We start from the raw sequence: 18,644 nt of genomic DNA on the forward strand, positions 1-18,644 counted from the left end.
GAATTTTGAAAATAACCAAAGTAGGAAAGTCACATTCTCATGACATACATCAACACTGAATGTAATTCCATTTGAATCCTATGTAATCAAAATGTCCAACTAACTAAAAAGAATTATACAGTCTCCTATCTACTGTCGGTATCAGTTAACAATCTATCTCATGTCCATTAGGAATACTAAATTCTGTCAAAATGTCAACTTCTACTTCATCAAAATAATTACAGCTGAGTTCCTGCATGTCCATTTCCATTATATATTCCTGTGTGTTTTTCCCATTGTCTTATAGTAATACATACCAGTTGAAATGTTCAAACATAAAACGATATTAACCACTTAAACAGGAAGACAAACTCAATGTGTTTTTGTATTGGAATATTGTACAAGGTATATTCAACCAGCTCTCTAATTATCAGGTTTTCTTGTATTATGTCCACACAGTTTTTGATGAACACTAAACTTAATACGTCAAATCTCAAGGATGGGTTTACACTCCGCATGGAATTTTAGTATTCTATGGTTAATAGTTGCCTGGAATACATGATAACCACAGTACACTTTGTGTTATTTATTGTGTGTACACTGCATGGATTCCTGGCTAGATTAGAGCGGCATATTTTTTTTTTCGAAAGACAAGCTTCACCCCCCACCATCCCTTACCTAGCTGTTGATGCATTAAGACTATCAACTGATCTGTTATAAAGACTGTCATCAGGTCTGTCACTAGGTGTGGTAGGGGATTCTAAATCCCTGTGATATGCAAGATACTCCTCATGTGACATGGTTCCTATTTTTCTTTCCTCTTCTTCTTTCATTTTTTCTAAGTCTTCATGACTCACTAAACTGATTTTTTGTGCTGTAAATAAAAGGAAGGATGTTAAAGTGTCACATGATGAACTTATCAGCTATTTTATTCAGGTGGTGTACAAAAAAAATTATAAAAAGCAACAATTTTACTGATTTAAAATTTTTATTTTGCTATCACCTACTTTCATGTACAACGAACGATCACACTGTCATTTGCATATCATTTGCATGCAGGTATACGATAATGTTTTCAGTATTGCACTGCAGTGCAAATACCACTAGTATGTGCATTCACCGATGCAAGTAATCTCTGGTACATATGTAATAATAAACTGTATGCAAATAAGACTGGCTATTTTACCTTGCTTGTCAGCAGGCTGTGGATGTAGCTGAAGGTCTATTTGTTTTTCAAAGAGTTTCCTCTTGTCTCTGAAGGTATACCTGTCTGGTTGTACAGTGCTCTACAGGTGACAAACACAGAATGGCTGGCAATGTTATGATGCCTGACATACACACTCTAATGACATGAATTCTCCAGTTTCTAGCTGATGTATCCTCATGCAGTTCCAGTTTGTATGTTGTGGGACAAATTCTTCAGATGAGTTCACAAGTTGGTTCAATAGATATCACTATGATGATGCTAGTAAAGTGTGTACATGTATTTGATCTTCAATATATACAGACAGATGGATAAGAATCACACATAAAACTGATCAAATGAAATTGGTGTGTGTGTGTGTGTGTGTGTGTGTGTGTGTGCGTGCATGCGTGCTTGTATGTATGAGTATGTACTACATGTACATACTCATACATACAAGCACGCATTTGTGAACTCTTTCTGAGTGTAATTCATGTCTTCACTTAATCAATCAACATTTGAACTTTGACCCCCAGCATCATACAGCTCATCATAGGAGGAACTGCCAGAAGATACATCAGCTGGTATGTAAATGTAGACAAACATGTCTGATACGTGCAGAATGTTGAAAACTTTTTCAACAAAAGTAACACTTTCAGCAGAATGATAAAATGAATATGAATGATAAAATGCATTTCATTCTTTAATGTATGGTTGGTTGGTTGGTTGGTTGGTTGGTTGGTTGGTTGGTTTGTCTGTCTGTCTGTATTAAAGTCAGGTGGTCAATCTGCCTCTGTGGTTGTCTGTCTGTCTGTTTGTGGTCGATCTGTTTCTGTGCTTGCCTGTCTCAGTCTGTCAGTCTATCTCCATCTCTCCCTCCTTCCTTCCTTCCCGTGTACTAATTCACTCTGTAGCAAACAACCATCATTAATATTACCATTATTTCACACAAAATAACCCATAATATGCTCAAAACACTTACGCCACCTAGATCTAGGCATGCTAGTTAAACATAATAATACCCATTAAAATAACAATTGGACGATGGATGCACAACCCAGCATGCTATGTGCCCACAACATCCTTACAAAAATTCTACCCATTAAAATGAATAAATTACATAATAATTAAAAAAAATGCACAAATCTATGGCTAAATCTTGAAATTACAACATGTTCTTCCAAGGGAAACATAACATCTCACAAAATATTGAAATAAAGAAAAACACAATTACAATTTTTTATATGATAGAAGCATTTTATTCACTAGGGGTTAAGAAGGTTCCTAGACAAAGTAAGGCCACACAGATGGATACCATTTTTTTTCTTCAACTATTTCAGTTTGGCTTACATCTTTTGAAACTTCTCTGGGGGTACTGTTTTGTTCTGTTACATAGGTAACTTTCAAGCTCCTACACATCGACGCCTCTAAACATGGCTGCCATCAGTGGCAGCCATATCTTATTTCTGATCAGTTGCTTGCAAACAAGATAACGACATGCGTGAATCATTGGATGTCTTACTACATAGTGTAAACATAGGACAGTACTTCTTTTTCCAAATAAACTTGGACTTTATTGTTATCAGAGACAGCGGCTGAACCAAAAACATAGTTTTAATATCAATAACATCTGATTCCTTCTCACAGGTAGGCTTCTGAATAGGCTACAAATTATCTCACAATGTGTATGTCCTCGTGTCAGTGCAGTAAGATCATATCTGCTATCCAATTGTATAGGTAGATATGACCTTACTGCACTGACACAACGTTGTGTCTTTTTTTTTGTCAACAACAGTAATGCCAATATGGCTGCTACTCATAGCAGGATGAATTGCTTGAAACAACAGACCAGAAGAGGAGGCCACTTTAACAGGGATACAGTTCTGGGTTACACAGTGTAGGAGCTTGAGGTAACATTATATTGGACTAAGGAAGGGTTATTAAGGTCTAAAAAGTTTGTGTTAACAGACCTTCACCTCAATAAATTTGTAATTCAGGTATGTCAGTTCTATAATACAGGTGGGTACTAAAGTTCAGGATTCCAGATGTAATAGGAGCAAAAATTTGAATACAGAAACAGGTACCAGATGTTCAAAGATTTCATGTGCTCCAAGTATAAGTATACTTGTATTCTAATCATTACATGTTAAGTGTGCTGTTTGTTTTAATTCAGTGCTGATGTAAATAGATTAAGTGACCTTTGACTTCTACACCCCTTGTGAAATCTACAAATTATCCAGTGCTTCTTTCATACATGATGCAGTGTATTAAGAGATACAAGTGGGTGACACATTAATTTTATTATTAAAACATTGAATGCGACAGAGACAGTCACCAGTGCCAGGATGACAACGTTGCTTTGTTATGCTGTGCAGGAAAACCAAACCAAATGTTAACCAAAGATGGCAGATCACGAACAACATTAACATGGGTGCTGATGGCAGTACGCCGGTGTGTAACAAATGCGAATGATGTGGATGCTAATGGCGGCACATGTATGACAAATGCGAAATGTACAACTCACGAACTGATGGGACGACAACAAGAAAAACAAAACCATAGAGCAGAACTACGAGAGGGTATAGTAAAGAGCAGAAAGATAGAAAGTGAAAGTACAGATAGAAAGCGTGAAAGTAAAGATAGATAGATAGAATGAGTGAAAGTAAGAAAAAAGATTTTAGCTCAAGACAGAAATTCCACCACTTATTCAATATCATTGAAATGATTATTTCAACTTAAAAAAACACCCAGCCGTGAGATCAACCAAACACCAGCACAAGTTTAGAGAACAGAAATAAAATATCAAAAGAATGATGAAATGGAAGCCAGAAATTGTTCAGAAACCAAAAACAATGTTAAATGGAAAGAAAATTAACTAATTGTGAGTCACCACAGCAACTAGCCCATCACCATAGCAACATGAAACCATGACCATATAAGGGTGTTTTACCTCAGGTGAAGTGGGAGGACTGAGTGTTGAGACTGTAGATACAGTAGAAAGTCTGCTAATGCGCATTGCTTCTTTTCTAGCTGCTTCTGCATCTTCCTTCCAGTGCATGGGTTTTGTGTTACTTGCCCCAGTTCCAAGCAGAGGTCTGCTGGGTTTGGGGGCGACTGGAGGCCCTTGCTTTTTCTGCCAGCATGATGGGGGGTAGAAATGGTTTGTCTATATCAGCAATGATACCTTTTAAGCCGACAATGAGCAACATTATTAAAGATGATACTACAAGCAAATGTTATTTCAGTTAGCAAAGATGTGACGTTATTTTTTGATGATCAATCAATAGAATAACTGATTGGCTGTTACTAATGGTAGGTTAAGCTTAGTAAACAGTGGTACTCTCTAGTTAAAAGTGGTTATCCTCAGTTAACAGTGTAAGTGCTGACAATTGACATTGTTAATAACACTAATATAGTTTTGGTGAGGGGCTTTGTCACCAAATCAAGTTGAGTGAAACATCATGTGAATCATAATATATTGCTCCAGCTGAAAAAAAAACCCACTACACTTAATCTTTGGTGATTCTGTGTCATACAAAACATGGTCTACAAGGCCATGATATTAGCAGTAGTCTAGTTTACATAGACGACGAAACATGATATCTAAAACAACCAAATTAATAAGGTGGTAGTCTGTTAGACTAATGGGAATCAGAAACTTATAGCTGAGACAGTTCACCTGGCTAAATTTGACTATCACATGTAGAAGTTAAACTCGAACAATAACGTCACCTTCTTTGTGTGTTTCATGGCCCACATTGATCAATCACATAATATTACGCATTGTGATTAAGCTATTATCATTTTTATTGTGGTGGTGGTGAGGGTGGGGTGGGGGGTGGGGGGTTATTTTAACAAGTTATGACTATGACAAGGAAGGCCCCTCAGGTCACTCAAATACTGGACTCTGACTCAAAGTGTACTAGTCTAGCTTCTAGACCTTTGGGCTAACCTGCTTTAATATTTTAAAAGTGACCAAAGGTTGCCAGTGAGGGCGCAAGCTTGAAGAGTCCTGGGCTGTGCCAAGACAGAGGTGCTGTCATCACATTTCAGCTTTATTTTGCAACCCCAAAGCACAGATCCAAGGTCAACCTACAAGATTACTAGTGGACTGGCCCCCCTAATATTCACCATCTTCTCAATGGCCTAACAATGGGGAAAGCCCCTGCATGTCCTACAACTACCAGGATGCAACAAATTTGAATAACTTCCTTTGAATAACTTTACCATACCAGTGATTCCTCTGCAACAGAACTGTTCTCTTTGATTATGTCTCCTAGATTTCAACAAAACCATATTTTAAGCAATGTTAACAAAGCCATTATTTAGTTATTTCAAGTCACTGCTTTATAATAACTGTGAACAGATTAAGTCAATAGTTAACATACCTTTGGCACTTGATCTTCTGGTTTGGAATAAAATTTTCCATCCTGTACCGAGAAATAAGTGTGTTTGAAAGTTTATACTTGACATATACTCTAAAAATATTGACCACTTGCCATTCATTATTGACTTTATTATCAACCAACAAGCATGAACATTACTTAGGTGCTATAGTGTAAACGCTAAGTTACTAGCGTGCTGTGTGAATTGGCCTATGTGCTAAAGGTTGTAGTGTACCACTAAGTTACTTGCAGGCTATCTGTATTGGTGCTATGTGTATTGGGATGTAGTGTACCACTAAGTTACTGGCAGGCTATGTGTATTGGTGCTATGTGTATTGGGTTGTAGTGTAACACTAACTTACTGGCAGGCTATCTGTATTGGTGCTATGTGTATTGGGCTGTAGCGTAACACTAACTTACTGGCAGGCTATCTGTATTGGTGCTATGTGTATTGGGCTGTAGTGTAACGCTAACTTACTGGCAGGCTATGTGTATTGGTGCTATGTGTATTGGGCTGTAGCGTAACACTAACTTACTGGCAGGCTATCTGTATTGGTGCTATGTGTATTGGGCTGTAGTGTAACACTAACATACTGGCAGGCTATCTGTATTGGTGCTATGTGTATTGGGCTGTAGCATAACACTAACTTACTGGCAGGCTATCTGTATTGGTGCTATGTGTATTGGATGTAGCGTAACACTAACTTACTGGCAGGCTATCTGTATTGGTGCTATGTGTATTGGGCTGTAGCGTAACACTAACTTACTGGCGGGTTATGTGTATTGGTCTGTAGTGTAACACTAACTTACTGACAGGCTATGCGTATTGGGGCTAGATGCAACGGGTTACAGGGTAACACTAACTTACTGGCAGGCTATGTGTATTGGAGTTATGTGCTAAGGGTTGCAGTGTAAATGCTAAGTTACTGGCAGGCTATGTTTATTGGAGCTATGTATGTGCTAAGGGTTGCACCGTAACACTAACTTACTGGCAGGGTATGTGTATTGGACCTATCTTCTATTTTCATATGTACTGTCCTCCCCTTTAACGCTTCCTGGAAAGCATCCTACAAGAATACAGGAATAGAGTGAATAATTCCACTGGATAACATTTGTTGTTCTCATGTCACAAATATTTTCACTTCAGTTTGTCCTCTGATATGACTAAAATTTGTGGATTTTTTATGAATAATATGTGATTTGTTTCTTTGTTGGATTAATTTTATACAAATTTCGTGAACTGTATATGTAATTTGACATAGTCTTATTTTGGGTACATTTCATGAATAGTAAACACCACTGCAGTGTTCCTCTTTATTTAATATTTGAGTACACTTCATGCACCTACAAAACTGTACATGTGATCACGCGATTGCCAATTTCACATAATTTGTAACCATTTTATGAATGTATAAAAAACAGTCATTATAGTAACTGACCACTTGATTGGATATATAGCAAGCAATGTTTTAATTATGTTTCAGGATTCAAATAGGGATCTAGCTAATTATAAATGTAGCAAATAAAAATTTGAAAACTCGGTGGTAATTTATGTGAGAGTGCGGAGCAAATGAGTGGGGTGACAAGTACTTTTTAATATGCTGAAAACACCCCCCCCCCCCCCACATGCACTACTCTACTCCTACCCAAGTATGTACTAAGCCTGTGACCCTTTAATGGTGATAAGTAGATAAAATCTACAAAAGTTATCCTTGGTGCTCTAACTGGGGTTCTACACAAAATTGTTTTAGTTTTCACCAGGGTTTTACCCATCATACCAAATTTACTCTTCACAATGTATACCCCAAATTCCTTGATTCTGATACAATGTATCTTAAAATCCTATTATTTCTATTATTAATTATGTTGCCATTTGAAATAATAGCTTTTTTTTTGCACTTCTGCTTCATCACCATTTGTGATTGGATGATACCATACTGTAGGCTCTTCCAGCTATCATGCATGTCCACCCTGTGTTTAGTATGTGACTCCTAGCAATCACGCTAGCACACAGGGGGAGTAAAGAGAGATATAAGAATGGCAAGGGAAGGTATTTATTGGAGAGGCGTCTTCCTCACTATGATTTTTTGGGGGTTAAAGATGTGTTAACATATTTGAATGCAAGCAATTCGACCTTTTAATTTTGGTCATAATTTTTTTAAAATAAACCATATTAATATTACTCTCTTAATTATTATACACTTTATAGATGTTACCGATGGCCATATTGTAAGATGAAGTAGAAATAGCAACAAATAGCCACGGTGTGATTAGTCAGGGTGAATTTTGACGCACACCTTTATTAGGGTTATGGATCCTATGTAAAAACGCTGATTGAATTAATATTTAACTGTCGGAAATTCCCCACCTATAAAGCAAAATTTTGATTTCAATGGTACGCAATAATTACAAACTGACACCTACCCCTTCTTTTTCTAATTTCAGTGTCTCTTCTTCCCTCTGTCTTCTGAGAGACTCCTGAAGAACAAGAATAAAAAACAATTTAAATATGGAATATAGGAAAATAGAAAACAACAATTTAACACTACTTTACTTTGCCTATGACCTTACTATATTGTAATCTATGTATACTGTGTGCTATGTATACTACACACCAAGTCGAAGACAGTAAAGTTAAAACCATACCACCTGAAACAGAGCATCATTTGGCGAGACAAATCTCACTAACTAACATCGCTACATTTTGTCATCTGGCTAGACAAAACTCTTACAAACATACCTACATTTTATCATCTGGCTTAACAAATATCTTAATAATAATAACATTGCTACTTTTTATCATCTGGCTAGACAAAACTCTTACAAACATTGCTACATTTTGTCACTTGGCTAGACGAAAACTATTGTAAACATTGCTACATTTTATCATCTGGCTCAACAAAAATCTGACTAACATTGCTACATTTTATTGTCTGGCTTGAGAAGATCTTACTGACACCACTACATTTCATCATCTGGCTTAACAAAAAATCTTACTAACATTACAAATGTAGCATAGTTAGTAAGATTTTTATCAAGCTGGCCAGACAACGCTCTGTTTCAGGTAATATGCTTTCATTGTATTTATACAGACAAGCTTTCTTTAGAACATACAAAGTGGACTTTTGCACCAGGTTGCTTGTTACTCTAGACTTTCTAGAAGACAAAACAAGCTACTGAAGATGTTCATCCAATCACCATAAGAACTTTACCAAGATCACTTGCATTTGGACCCGTTTATTAACATAAGGCATTGTCAATTATCCCATAGTTTATATCATTTCCATTCTATACAAAGTTCTAGCTACAGAAGCAGAGGTAATATTACAGAAAGACTAAAGATATAACTACTAATAATCAACATATGAGACACAGTCTTGGTCAACGTTGTCACCAATTTACTGGTACAGGCAACTTTACTGTTTACAATACTACATTTATATTAATCAGACCACATCTATGCACAGGGAGCAGGGACCATTCTATATATAATATTTTTGGTTGAATGTCTTAACTTTATGTCTTAGTCCATCTCCGAAAGTTTTTTTTTTTTTTTTTTTTTTTTTTGGGGGGGGGCTTTTTTTTTTTGGGGGGGGGGGGTAAATTATGGGCCTCTAGTACATGACTATTGTATGTTGGTAAGACAATACTACCAATAGCATTGACATGGGGAGACAGTCTAGTGTTATATGTAGGAAGAACTGAAACATATACACCAGATCATAAAGTTAACAGATACAACCATCCACATAATAGAATGCTCCCTGCAATATACATGATATGCACATGTGCATTTCTTCTGTGTACGTCTTTGTACATCAAAACATACTTTTAACTGTGAGGTATTCCTGGTGTCAAATATCATGGGGTCAGAGAGGGTCTCCAAAAACATGAAAAAAAGGGTGGGGAGGGTTGATCATACATGTACAGAAAAAAGAACTACTAAAGGACAGATATTGAGGAGTGCCATGGCTGAGGGCGCTGTTTTGTTTTTGGCACTGATAGGCTGGATCTAAAGAATGCTAGTACGACTACAAATTCTAGGTTTTTTTTGGTTTTTTAAGTGGATAAAAGTAGGTTGACATTTGACACAATTTCTGGCATGGCAAGACCACTACAACAAACCTAAAATGAATATTGATGTTAAAAATCAAAAAGTTTGATGTCCTTCAGTTACCTTCATCATAGTCTGGCAGTGTGATAGTGGAAAGAAAAATAACGTGTCAGAAAACTTTATAAATATCTTGTCTGTCTGCGTATTTGGTGCAAACTAAATTCACGCAATGTAAGCTTGCAACAAATGGACAGCAGCATGACCTTTGACCTTTGAAAGCAAGTACACATATATTTATTAAAATGAAGCTGATGATCACAGTGATGAAATGTTCGCAATGAAAGTGCTGATGTAACTATAGAATTCTGGGATTACCTCTCTCTCTGGCACTTTTTTTTGCTGAACTTCAAAATTTTTTATACATTTCAAATTTGTGTATCTAAACCAACCCTTCTTTGACAAATCTTCCAAAATTTGAATCAATAATTTGAATTTTAATAAAATACAACAGCTATGTCACTGACCACTGTTTATTCAGAACAATTTGTTCTACCTCAACAAAAGTAGACAAATTAGTTCTTCCCAGAAGACTATTTTGTTCACAGCACGTGGAAATACACTGAGCAAAAGATGAGAAAGCGCTTACCAATTTTTCAAGATCTTCTTTTTCCCAAGGTTCTCTCTGGATATCAGCCTCCTAGTTACAGAATAGCATGCAAATGAGTTTATTTATAGCATGGCATGCAAATTACAACCTTTCACCTCTATCCCATAATACTCAAACATAGCAGCTATATGCCTGTTTTGGCAGCCATTTTGATCTTTAACATGAGACAGAGGGAAAAGTAGAGTGCTTATACACTGAACATGCGTGTGATTCAAAAGTTGGTATATGGCTTGAAATGTTTCTTCTTTTAAATGTATTTTGACTCAAAAATTTGGCAAATTATTAAACTCACTAAAGTAGTATAATTTCTCAGTGACTGAACCAGGGTCTTCAGCAACAACTTCATAATCATGAGGTTTCCCCCTGCTACAGTATTTTCACTCGAGTTAAGGAATACGGAACTATCATAATCCGAACGAATGTGTGTGTGTGTGTGTGTGTGTGTGTTTGTGTGTGTGTGTGTGTGTGTGTGGATCTACGGGTGTGTCTGTCTGTCTGTGTCTCTGTGGCTGTCTGTGTCTGTGTCTGTGTTTACATAGATTTTACTAAAGTGAAATGTCTTAATCATATCATGTAGCCTAATCAACTCTGTAAACTCAATCTGATGCTGTAATGTACAGGAGACTACCATTTATACTCTGTGCTAATATGTCTCTTGACTTAGTCTGTATTTTGTTTTGATATTGCAGTATGTCTAGACTGTAAGATATGCCATGTTGCTCAGCCCTATCAGTCTTCTAAACCATGTGAGAGTGTTGGCTGATACAGAAATAGCAAGGCATGAATCTTGTATCTTACAGCCTAAGGGTTGTCCTGCATACATAAAGAATTAATCTCGCTGTAATATCACATTTCTAGTCACCAACAACTCATACTTATTTAGTGAGTATAACTTCTTATCCTAGAAATACTAATTCCAATGATTGTTCCACACTTTGAAAGAACAAATGCGAAGCCTGATCCACATACCAACTTTTAAAACATGGACCGATAAATTATGCCCCAAAAACTGATAAAAATAAACTCTTTAACTTTACAATATGGGAGTGATAAAATAAAAACAGACGACCCTTGTTATAACAAATACAATGGCAGGCAAAAATGCTGTGTGCTTTATATGAGTATGAAATATGCAAATTTGTCATTGATTTCCGTTGAAAAGATACCCCTAAATTTTTTATCATGATTTTGAAAAGGCATCAGTGTGATATTTTCAAGTTTATTGTGCATACGTGATTTTAATGATTTATCATGGGAGTGCATTTTACATTCTTGTGATGTGTAGGAATAGAACTTCATTCTAGTTCTTTTCTTTTATTCTATTTGCTACTTTTCTGACTATGTTGTTAGCAGACGACACACAAGTTTCAGCTAAAGTTTGAGGTGCCATAAATTTTGTTACAAAACTGTCCATTTTGTTACCAATTTTCCTCACTTTTTTTAAGTTGTTAGCAGACGACAAAAAAGTTTCATCTTAAGTTTGTAGGTGCCACTCAATTTTGTTATCACTTTTCTTTACTTTTCATAGTTGTTAGCAGACGACACACAAAGTTCACCTAAACTTTGTAGGTGCAATAAATTTGGTTATAACGCTATCACTTTTTAAAATCAGTTTTTACGCATTTTTTTCATTGTTCTGAAAAAAGCTACCCAAAATTAAATGCGTCCGGCCTGACTGCTAACATTGGACCTTCCGTAAATGAGTTTTATGAAGTCCCTATGTAAAATTGTGAAAAGAATTCTCCCACTACCGACACAAACTTCACAGAACATTCATTCGGTGATATACTAGTACATAACAAAGGAAATGCTAGGATTTGTTATAACAAGGGACAACTGCATCATAACAATTATTTTGGAAATTTTTGTGGTACCACAAGCCATGTTGCTGTAAGCGTCGTTAACAGAAGGACCATGATCAGCACTCTGGCCATGACATTTCTATTTCTCCAGTGTGATTTCTGGAAAGAAATATCATGCATATAAAATATGCTTCAGTCTCCCCGGTTTTAGAATTAGACCATACTATCACTACAGGGTAGGGTAAGCAACATGCACCACAGTCACAGCAAACTTGTTCACTTTTCGTAAAAATTTCAAAAATTTTCCATGATTATTTTACATACACCACTTATAACTTTTGTATAAGTTTTTTTTATCAAAAAACTGTCTTAATCATAAACATTTTCATGCCATACTTCTATGAAAATATTCACTCATTTTTCATATTTGTAAAAAGATGGTCGATAACAGTTAGTTAATTTGTGAAACTTTATGAATGACAATGAGAATGAAACAGTTAGTACAACACTACAAATGATTGGATCATGATACAAAGCTAGTCAAGAAGATCACTGTTCATTGGTTGCTGAGAACATGAATATGCAAATGTTTCATTACATACATTGACTTGCAGCTTTCATTGTTGAAGCATCACACCAGCAGCAACAGTCTTGAACTATAGCTTGGCTGTCAACTTGGACCATTCCATATTTAACAGGGATACTTAACAAGGGGGTGAATCAACTACTCATACTTTTCAGCCTGAACTTACCTGATGTAAAGTGTGAAGGTCTTCGGTGGATGTGTCTCTATCGATAGAACATATACTTTCTTGGCTTGTTCTTGCTGCCAGTGGGTTTGCAATGATTCCACCCGCTGCTTGAATTGCAGCCACTTTAACCGGGTCATAACCTTGACAAACTAACATGGAAAGGTTTTCTCCCGCAGCTCTAAGAGACCGGACAGCTTCAGCATGTGTTGCACCAAGTAAGCTTTGATTATTCACCTAGGAGGTACAAAGAATGATTTCCTTCAAAACATTACACACTAAGAATTTCTCTTTATCTCTCCATGTAAACATCTGTCCCTTGGAAGTTGCAAAGAACATTATCAAATAACAAAACGTTTTTAAAGTTCTCACTATTAATTTGGGACTATTTGACAGCATTAAAAAGCCAATACCAATATACAATAGAATATTTCAGTATCTCAGCTCTGGTCCAAGTTTGAAATCAATGTGTGCATATCAGGGAAGTACGTTTCTGTGTGTATATACTGCTGTATTGTCAACGCCTCATATATTGGCAAGTACACATTTTAGAATTGAAAATCATTTCTCAATTCTAAACATTTCTATGTCAGATTAATACACTTCATTATAGCATAACACAATATATCAAAGTCTGTCTATATACATCATACTCTGTGAACTGCCAAATTCTGTAATGTTGGTGTAAAATATTACACAAACTAAGTCATCATTGATCTGGGGTCAGGCAAGGTCTAATCTACTGTATCTAACAATTCCAAAATATCCATTTTTTTTCATTGCTTTTTACATAAGGTTCAAAGTTCAAAGGTGAAAGGTTACTGACCTCTAATATCCTCATTCCAATCTTTAACCTTCCATCTTTTCCTGCAGCTCCCTGGGAATTAACCTACAAATATAGCAGTGAAAGTTTTTACAAGAAGCAATAATTTGTACAGTCTCTGAAATAGTTGGAACATAGGTTTGAAGAACAGACTCTTTTTCAGTGTTTACATGGCTGTTTCCCAGTTTTTATTACTTTATGCAAACATGTGTCATCACTTTTCATAAGTTTTGGTAAAAACAGACAAATTTACCATTTACATTCTTCTGCAAATTTAATGTGTTTATAATATTTACAACAAAATAATTAACGTTTTTGGCAATCTTAATAATCCAAATTTCAGCCACTGCATTTAGCTGGTTTAACCAAAGGAACAGACTGGTGTAGCAGATTGGTTTCTTAACTCTCCAGAGACGGATGAGCTGTTTGAACGATAGTTTCCATAACTGCAAAAGTTTTACTGCAAATGAACCTGGCCACATCTGTGGTGATATTTTGCTTTATATTTAGTTTAGGTTCCTAGAACCACAGCACACATCAACATACATACCTTAGAAATAAATATTCCTTCATCAGTTTTATCGAGTGGATTTCCAGGATGTCCCTTACTTCCTCCACGGATACTAATTCCTAATTTGTCACCTGGATTCTTTATAATTGTCAAGTCCTGCAATAAAAACAAGTTGTTATAAATTCAATTCAATTCTGCAAAGACAGATCGTCTGTGTTTGTCTGGAGGGTATTTATTACATGTGTCATGTTCTTAAAACCAGTTTTGTAAACTTTTAAATATGGATGCCAATTTATATGTTGACAAGCCTCATGTAATTATACAGACTTAGGGATACCAATTTGTATTTTGATAAAGCTAAGGAGGCTGATATGTAATTATACAGACATAGGGATACCAATTTGTATTTTGATAGACCTAGGGAGGCTCATATGTAGTTATACAAACCTAGGGATACCAATTTGCATTTTGATAAAGCTAAGGAGGCTGATATGTAATTATACAGACATAGGGATACCAATTTGTATTTTGATAGACCTAGGGAGGCTGATATGTAATTATACAGACCTAGGGATACCAATTTGTATTTTGATAAAGTTAAGGAGGCTGATATGTAATTATACAGACATAGGGATACCAATTTGTATTTTGATAGACCTAGGGAGGCTGATATGTAATTATACAGACCTAGGGATGTCAATTTGAACTGTACGTAACAAGGCCAGGGATGTCTACATTCAAACCAAAAGCCAGAACAGGTCCACTTGGAAATCTACAAGCCTACCACCAAAACTCAGAAAAGCATAAGGTTTGACAAGGGAATACCTATATGACCTTTGACACAGAAGACAAGCTTACCAAGAGGCCCTCCGGTGGCGGATCATGTCTGACTTCTATTGCTATTCTTTGTCTGTTTTCAAGAAGTGCTGATACTGCTTCCTGATGAGTGGCATCTGTCATGTCTTTACCGTTTACCTACATGTCAGATAAATTTACAGTTAGATTATTTACAATTATGAATGAAGTTTATTTCCCACAAGAAAAGAAAGAAAGAATGTACAAAAATCTAGTAACAGAGTAAACAATAAATGTGAAATTTGAAATTCAATGGCATGAACGTAGACCTAGAAAACATTTGGGTAAACTAATCAAGTCTAGCCACCAAATATCAAGAGTAAACTTGCAAAGTAATCAAAAACACAATTTTTACATATTACGATATTCAGTACTTTGACGTACAATTTACAAAAGCAAGCTTGGCTAAAGTCATATTGTACTTTCTAAATGATCACATTCTTGTATTACTATGGTAACTCAGATACTGATGTTGTATCTAAGCAACAGAAAGACTGAAGTGACTTACTTCTAATATTCTGTCTCCTATCCTGAGATTCGTGAGTGCTGCAGCACCATCTGGTACAATCTGTAAAGTAAAACATCGAATGGATGACAAGTCAATTCTAATATCTACCATACACAGACCTGTATACTGTGGTAAAACACACACCAGTCAATTTTTATAGCTACCATACACACAGAAAGTATACTGTGGTAAAACACAAGCAAGGACCACTTATCCCACTAAACACAACAAAATGTTATGAATGTGAACTGTCTCTTACCTTGGAAATAAAAATACCTGGTTCATCTTCTCCAAACGGATGACTAGAATGATCACTACCACCCACTATACTAAGACCTAATGGACCACCTTGTCGTATCAGAACAATGAGCTGGGGAAAAAAAGATGAAAACTTTTTAATCGAAAAATATCCACAAATGTATTTCTCTGTACAACTAATATAGTGTGCTGGGTAACAAATATCAAATGTACACAGTAAATATCCATACTGCAGTGGTTCCTTTTGAAGACCATTCTCAAATTATGATCAAAATTGGATGACAAACAAGTTGTCTAGAAGAGCTATAGAAAAGGTTGGTCATGAACAAAATGATGGCCCTATTTAAACCTTATGGCTCCACTGATAGGATAACACTAATTCGGGAACTCAGGACTGAAACATTGGACTTTAAGGTGTGCTTCAAACATTTCTTGAACTTTTCCTTGTGTAATGACAGACAATATAAGAGGTCAGAGGTCAAAGGTTATGATGACTGACCTCCTCTTCATATTCCACTGGTTGGTGGTTCTCTTCTTCCTCTTCTTCCTGTTCACCATTTGGAATATGGTTGACAACAGCTTCTTGTGTTGACACCTCAACTTTATGAATTTCTGGCTCTGAATTTTTAACTGTAAAAATCATACAGAAATAGTCAAGATTTAACATTCCATTTCTTATGAGGGCACAATCTGTAACTCTGATTTTTTTTACTGGTATGTTTGTGTTGTAGTGAAATGTACCGACTGTACTGCCAATGCTTAAACATGGTGAATCATATCAAGTAAGTGGTACAGCTCTCATCAGGAGTTCAGATATATCACCAACATTCTGATTAATATAATTATTGGCTACCAACAAATTCACAAAGCTATCAGGTTACCAAGCCATTTTGTCACAATGTACATACACAATCACCTCTATCATGTTGTGTGATTTCCTCCCTTAAAAAGAGGTATCTATTGTAAATATATTTTAATCAACTCAGTTGGACTACAGCCAAGCATTTGGTTGTGGGTTTATCAGGAGCTACGCAGTACAAAGACAGACAGACAGACAGACAGACAGACAGACAGAGAAAGACGGACAGATGGATGGGACAGATGGACAAATGGCCAGATGGATGGGCACAGACAGACAGACAGAAAGACAGACAGACAGATAGACAGACAGACAGACAGACAGACAGAGACAGACAGTGGGGGTTGATAAGCATATGTTAATCATTGACATTACAACTTACCAACAGGTTCTGGTTCCTTCACCTCTAACGTCTCTCTGTATATTGTAAGTGATATTGTATTTGAAGAAGTTAATAAGGCAACGACTTGATCATGTCTGGCATCACTCACATCAACACTATTAATCTGAAGAAAAAAAAAACATTGTATGAGTTTCATATGAATATGTACATATATGAAATATAAATATTCATTCCCAAACTCTAGCCAACATCTCACAGCTTCACGTTTTGGGTGGAGGATAAATGCAATTTCTACACCTGGTTCTGTGACAATACATACACTTGGTTCTGTGACTTGTAAAAACTGGCCACTGAAGATAACATGAGTAGGAATCATGATATATACTTACTGCTAGAATTTTGTCTCCTACTTGTAAGATTTCTTCCCTATCTGCTACACCACCTTCTGCTATCCTTGATATGAATATTGCCTGTAATAAAAAACAACTCAATCAGTGAAACAGTTCAGACATCTTTTATATCTTAACAATTACTGGCACCTCTCAGCATCTTACCTTTCTAGAGGGTCAAAATAGAACAAGAACATTGACTTATAATTCTCACACCTGCCTACAGGAATGAATGAATATGTAGCATGTGGAGAAGTCATGTGTTAACCAAAAACTTGAACGATTGTTACATGCTTGGCTAATAAACTTCAAGTAGTACACCCCTGACGATGCTGATGAGATGTCAGCAAAAATTTGGGATCCACTTCTAAGAAATTTTTGACTCTGTGAGTAGAAATATTCACTACTAAGAACTTTACACTGGCATATAGACTACCAAAGTGCAGTGATCTCAGAGTTGACAATAGTTTGGGATAAAGTTGGAGATTTCGGAACTTCACAAAATATTGAAGTTTGATTCGTGCTCTATGTCTACACTTCAGGTGATACTATTTCATTTATCAGAATAATCAACAAACTATCGGTACTACAATATTTTTACAAACGAACTCAAAAGTTCGTTGTGAACTACACAACTTGTATCTGTTTTTTGTTCCTGTATTTTTTTTATCCTTTATAATACAGTAAATAAATAAAGCATCTTCTGTGATCATGACATGTCCTTCTGAAACTGTTCAAGATTTGGTTATCTTTGTACAAGGAAACAAAGCATTCTTTTAGTATGATTCTGTGATTACAAATAAAACCATTGTTATACCACATCTGAAGACTATTATACATTTGATGATCACTGAAAGAAGTCAATCAAATATTACCTCTTCACTGCCTTTGTAGGGCGTTGACCCTGCTCCCCCTGCTATGCTGAAACCAAGACCACCTTTCTCATCTCTGTTGAGCTTCACTGTCAGTTTCTGAAAACAAAACATGTACAATGTAAGCAAATATCTCATTGAAACTAAACACATAACATACAGCATATCACAGCTGCTGGTAGTATCACTGTTAGTCTTTGTACACCAGATATACAACTGTATTATCTACATCATATAAACAATACAAAGATGTTCTATAAAAACTGACTGTAGTCTCACAAATAGCAAGCAAACATGTTTGGTTATACAGTGCGTTCTTGTGTTGAAAAACACAAAACGAAAGGGTCAGTCCTCCAAGCCTTTTCTACTCTGGAATTGTTGAAGTATTTGGTATAATTTTGAACCAT

At 36.0% G+C, this 18,644-nt stretch overlaps 1 protein-coding gene across 7 annotated transcripts in view; it reads right to left on the reverse strand.

Moving 5' to 3' along the window:
- The window catches only part of LOC144444141 (protein scribble homolog), a 100,826-nt gene that overhangs the window by 4,751 nt on the left and 77,431 nt on the right, over positions 1 to 18,644 (reverse strand). For 4 of the 7 annotated variants that reach the window (XM_078133545.1, XM_078133546.1, XM_078133542.1 and 1 more), the window contains 16 exons: positions 18,241 to 18,336; positions 17,366 to 17,446; positions 17,016 to 17,139; positions 16,274 to 16,404; positions 15,776 to 15,886; positions 15,517 to 15,576; positions 15,012 to 15,128; positions 14,193 to 14,309; positions 13,646 to 13,708; positions 12,823 to 13,056; positions 10,248 to 10,298; positions 7,972 to 8,025; positions 6,537 to 6,614; positions 5,551 to 5,592; positions 1,166 to 1,265; positions 658 to 853 (listed from right to left, as the gene is read on the reverse strand). In XM_078133545.1, coding sequence (XP_077989671.1) covers positions 658 to 853; positions 1,166 to 1,265; positions 5,551 to 5,592; positions 6,537 to 6,614; positions 7,972 to 8,025; positions 10,248 to 10,298; positions 12,823 to 13,056; positions 13,646 to 13,708; positions 14,193 to 14,309; positions 15,012 to 15,128; positions 15,517 to 15,576; positions 15,776 to 15,886; positions 16,274 to 16,404; positions 17,016 to 17,139; positions 17,366 to 17,446; positions 18,241 to 18,336 — 1,655 coding nt within the window. The remainder of the gene's footprint in view (positions 1 to 657; positions 854 to 1,165; positions 1,266 to 5,550; positions 5,593 to 6,536; positions 6,615 to 7,971; positions 8,026 to 10,247; positions 10,299 to 12,822; positions 13,057 to 13,645; positions 13,709 to 14,192; positions 14,310 to 15,011; positions 15,129 to 15,516; positions 15,577 to 15,775; positions 15,887 to 16,273; positions 16,405 to 17,015; positions 17,140 to 17,365; positions 17,447 to 18,240; positions 18,337 to 18,644) is intronic. The other 3 variants (XM_078133543.1, XM_078133544.1, XM_078133547.1) reach the window with 3 other exon arrangements.

This window comes from Glandiceps talaboti, chromosome 13 (genome assembly GCF_964340395.1).
Source record: "Glandiceps talaboti chromosome 13, keGlaTala1.1, whole genome shotgun sequence".
In the NCBI taxonomy this organism is placed as follows: Eukaryota; Metazoa; Hemichordata; class Enteropneusta; family Spengelidae; genus Glandiceps; species Glandiceps talaboti.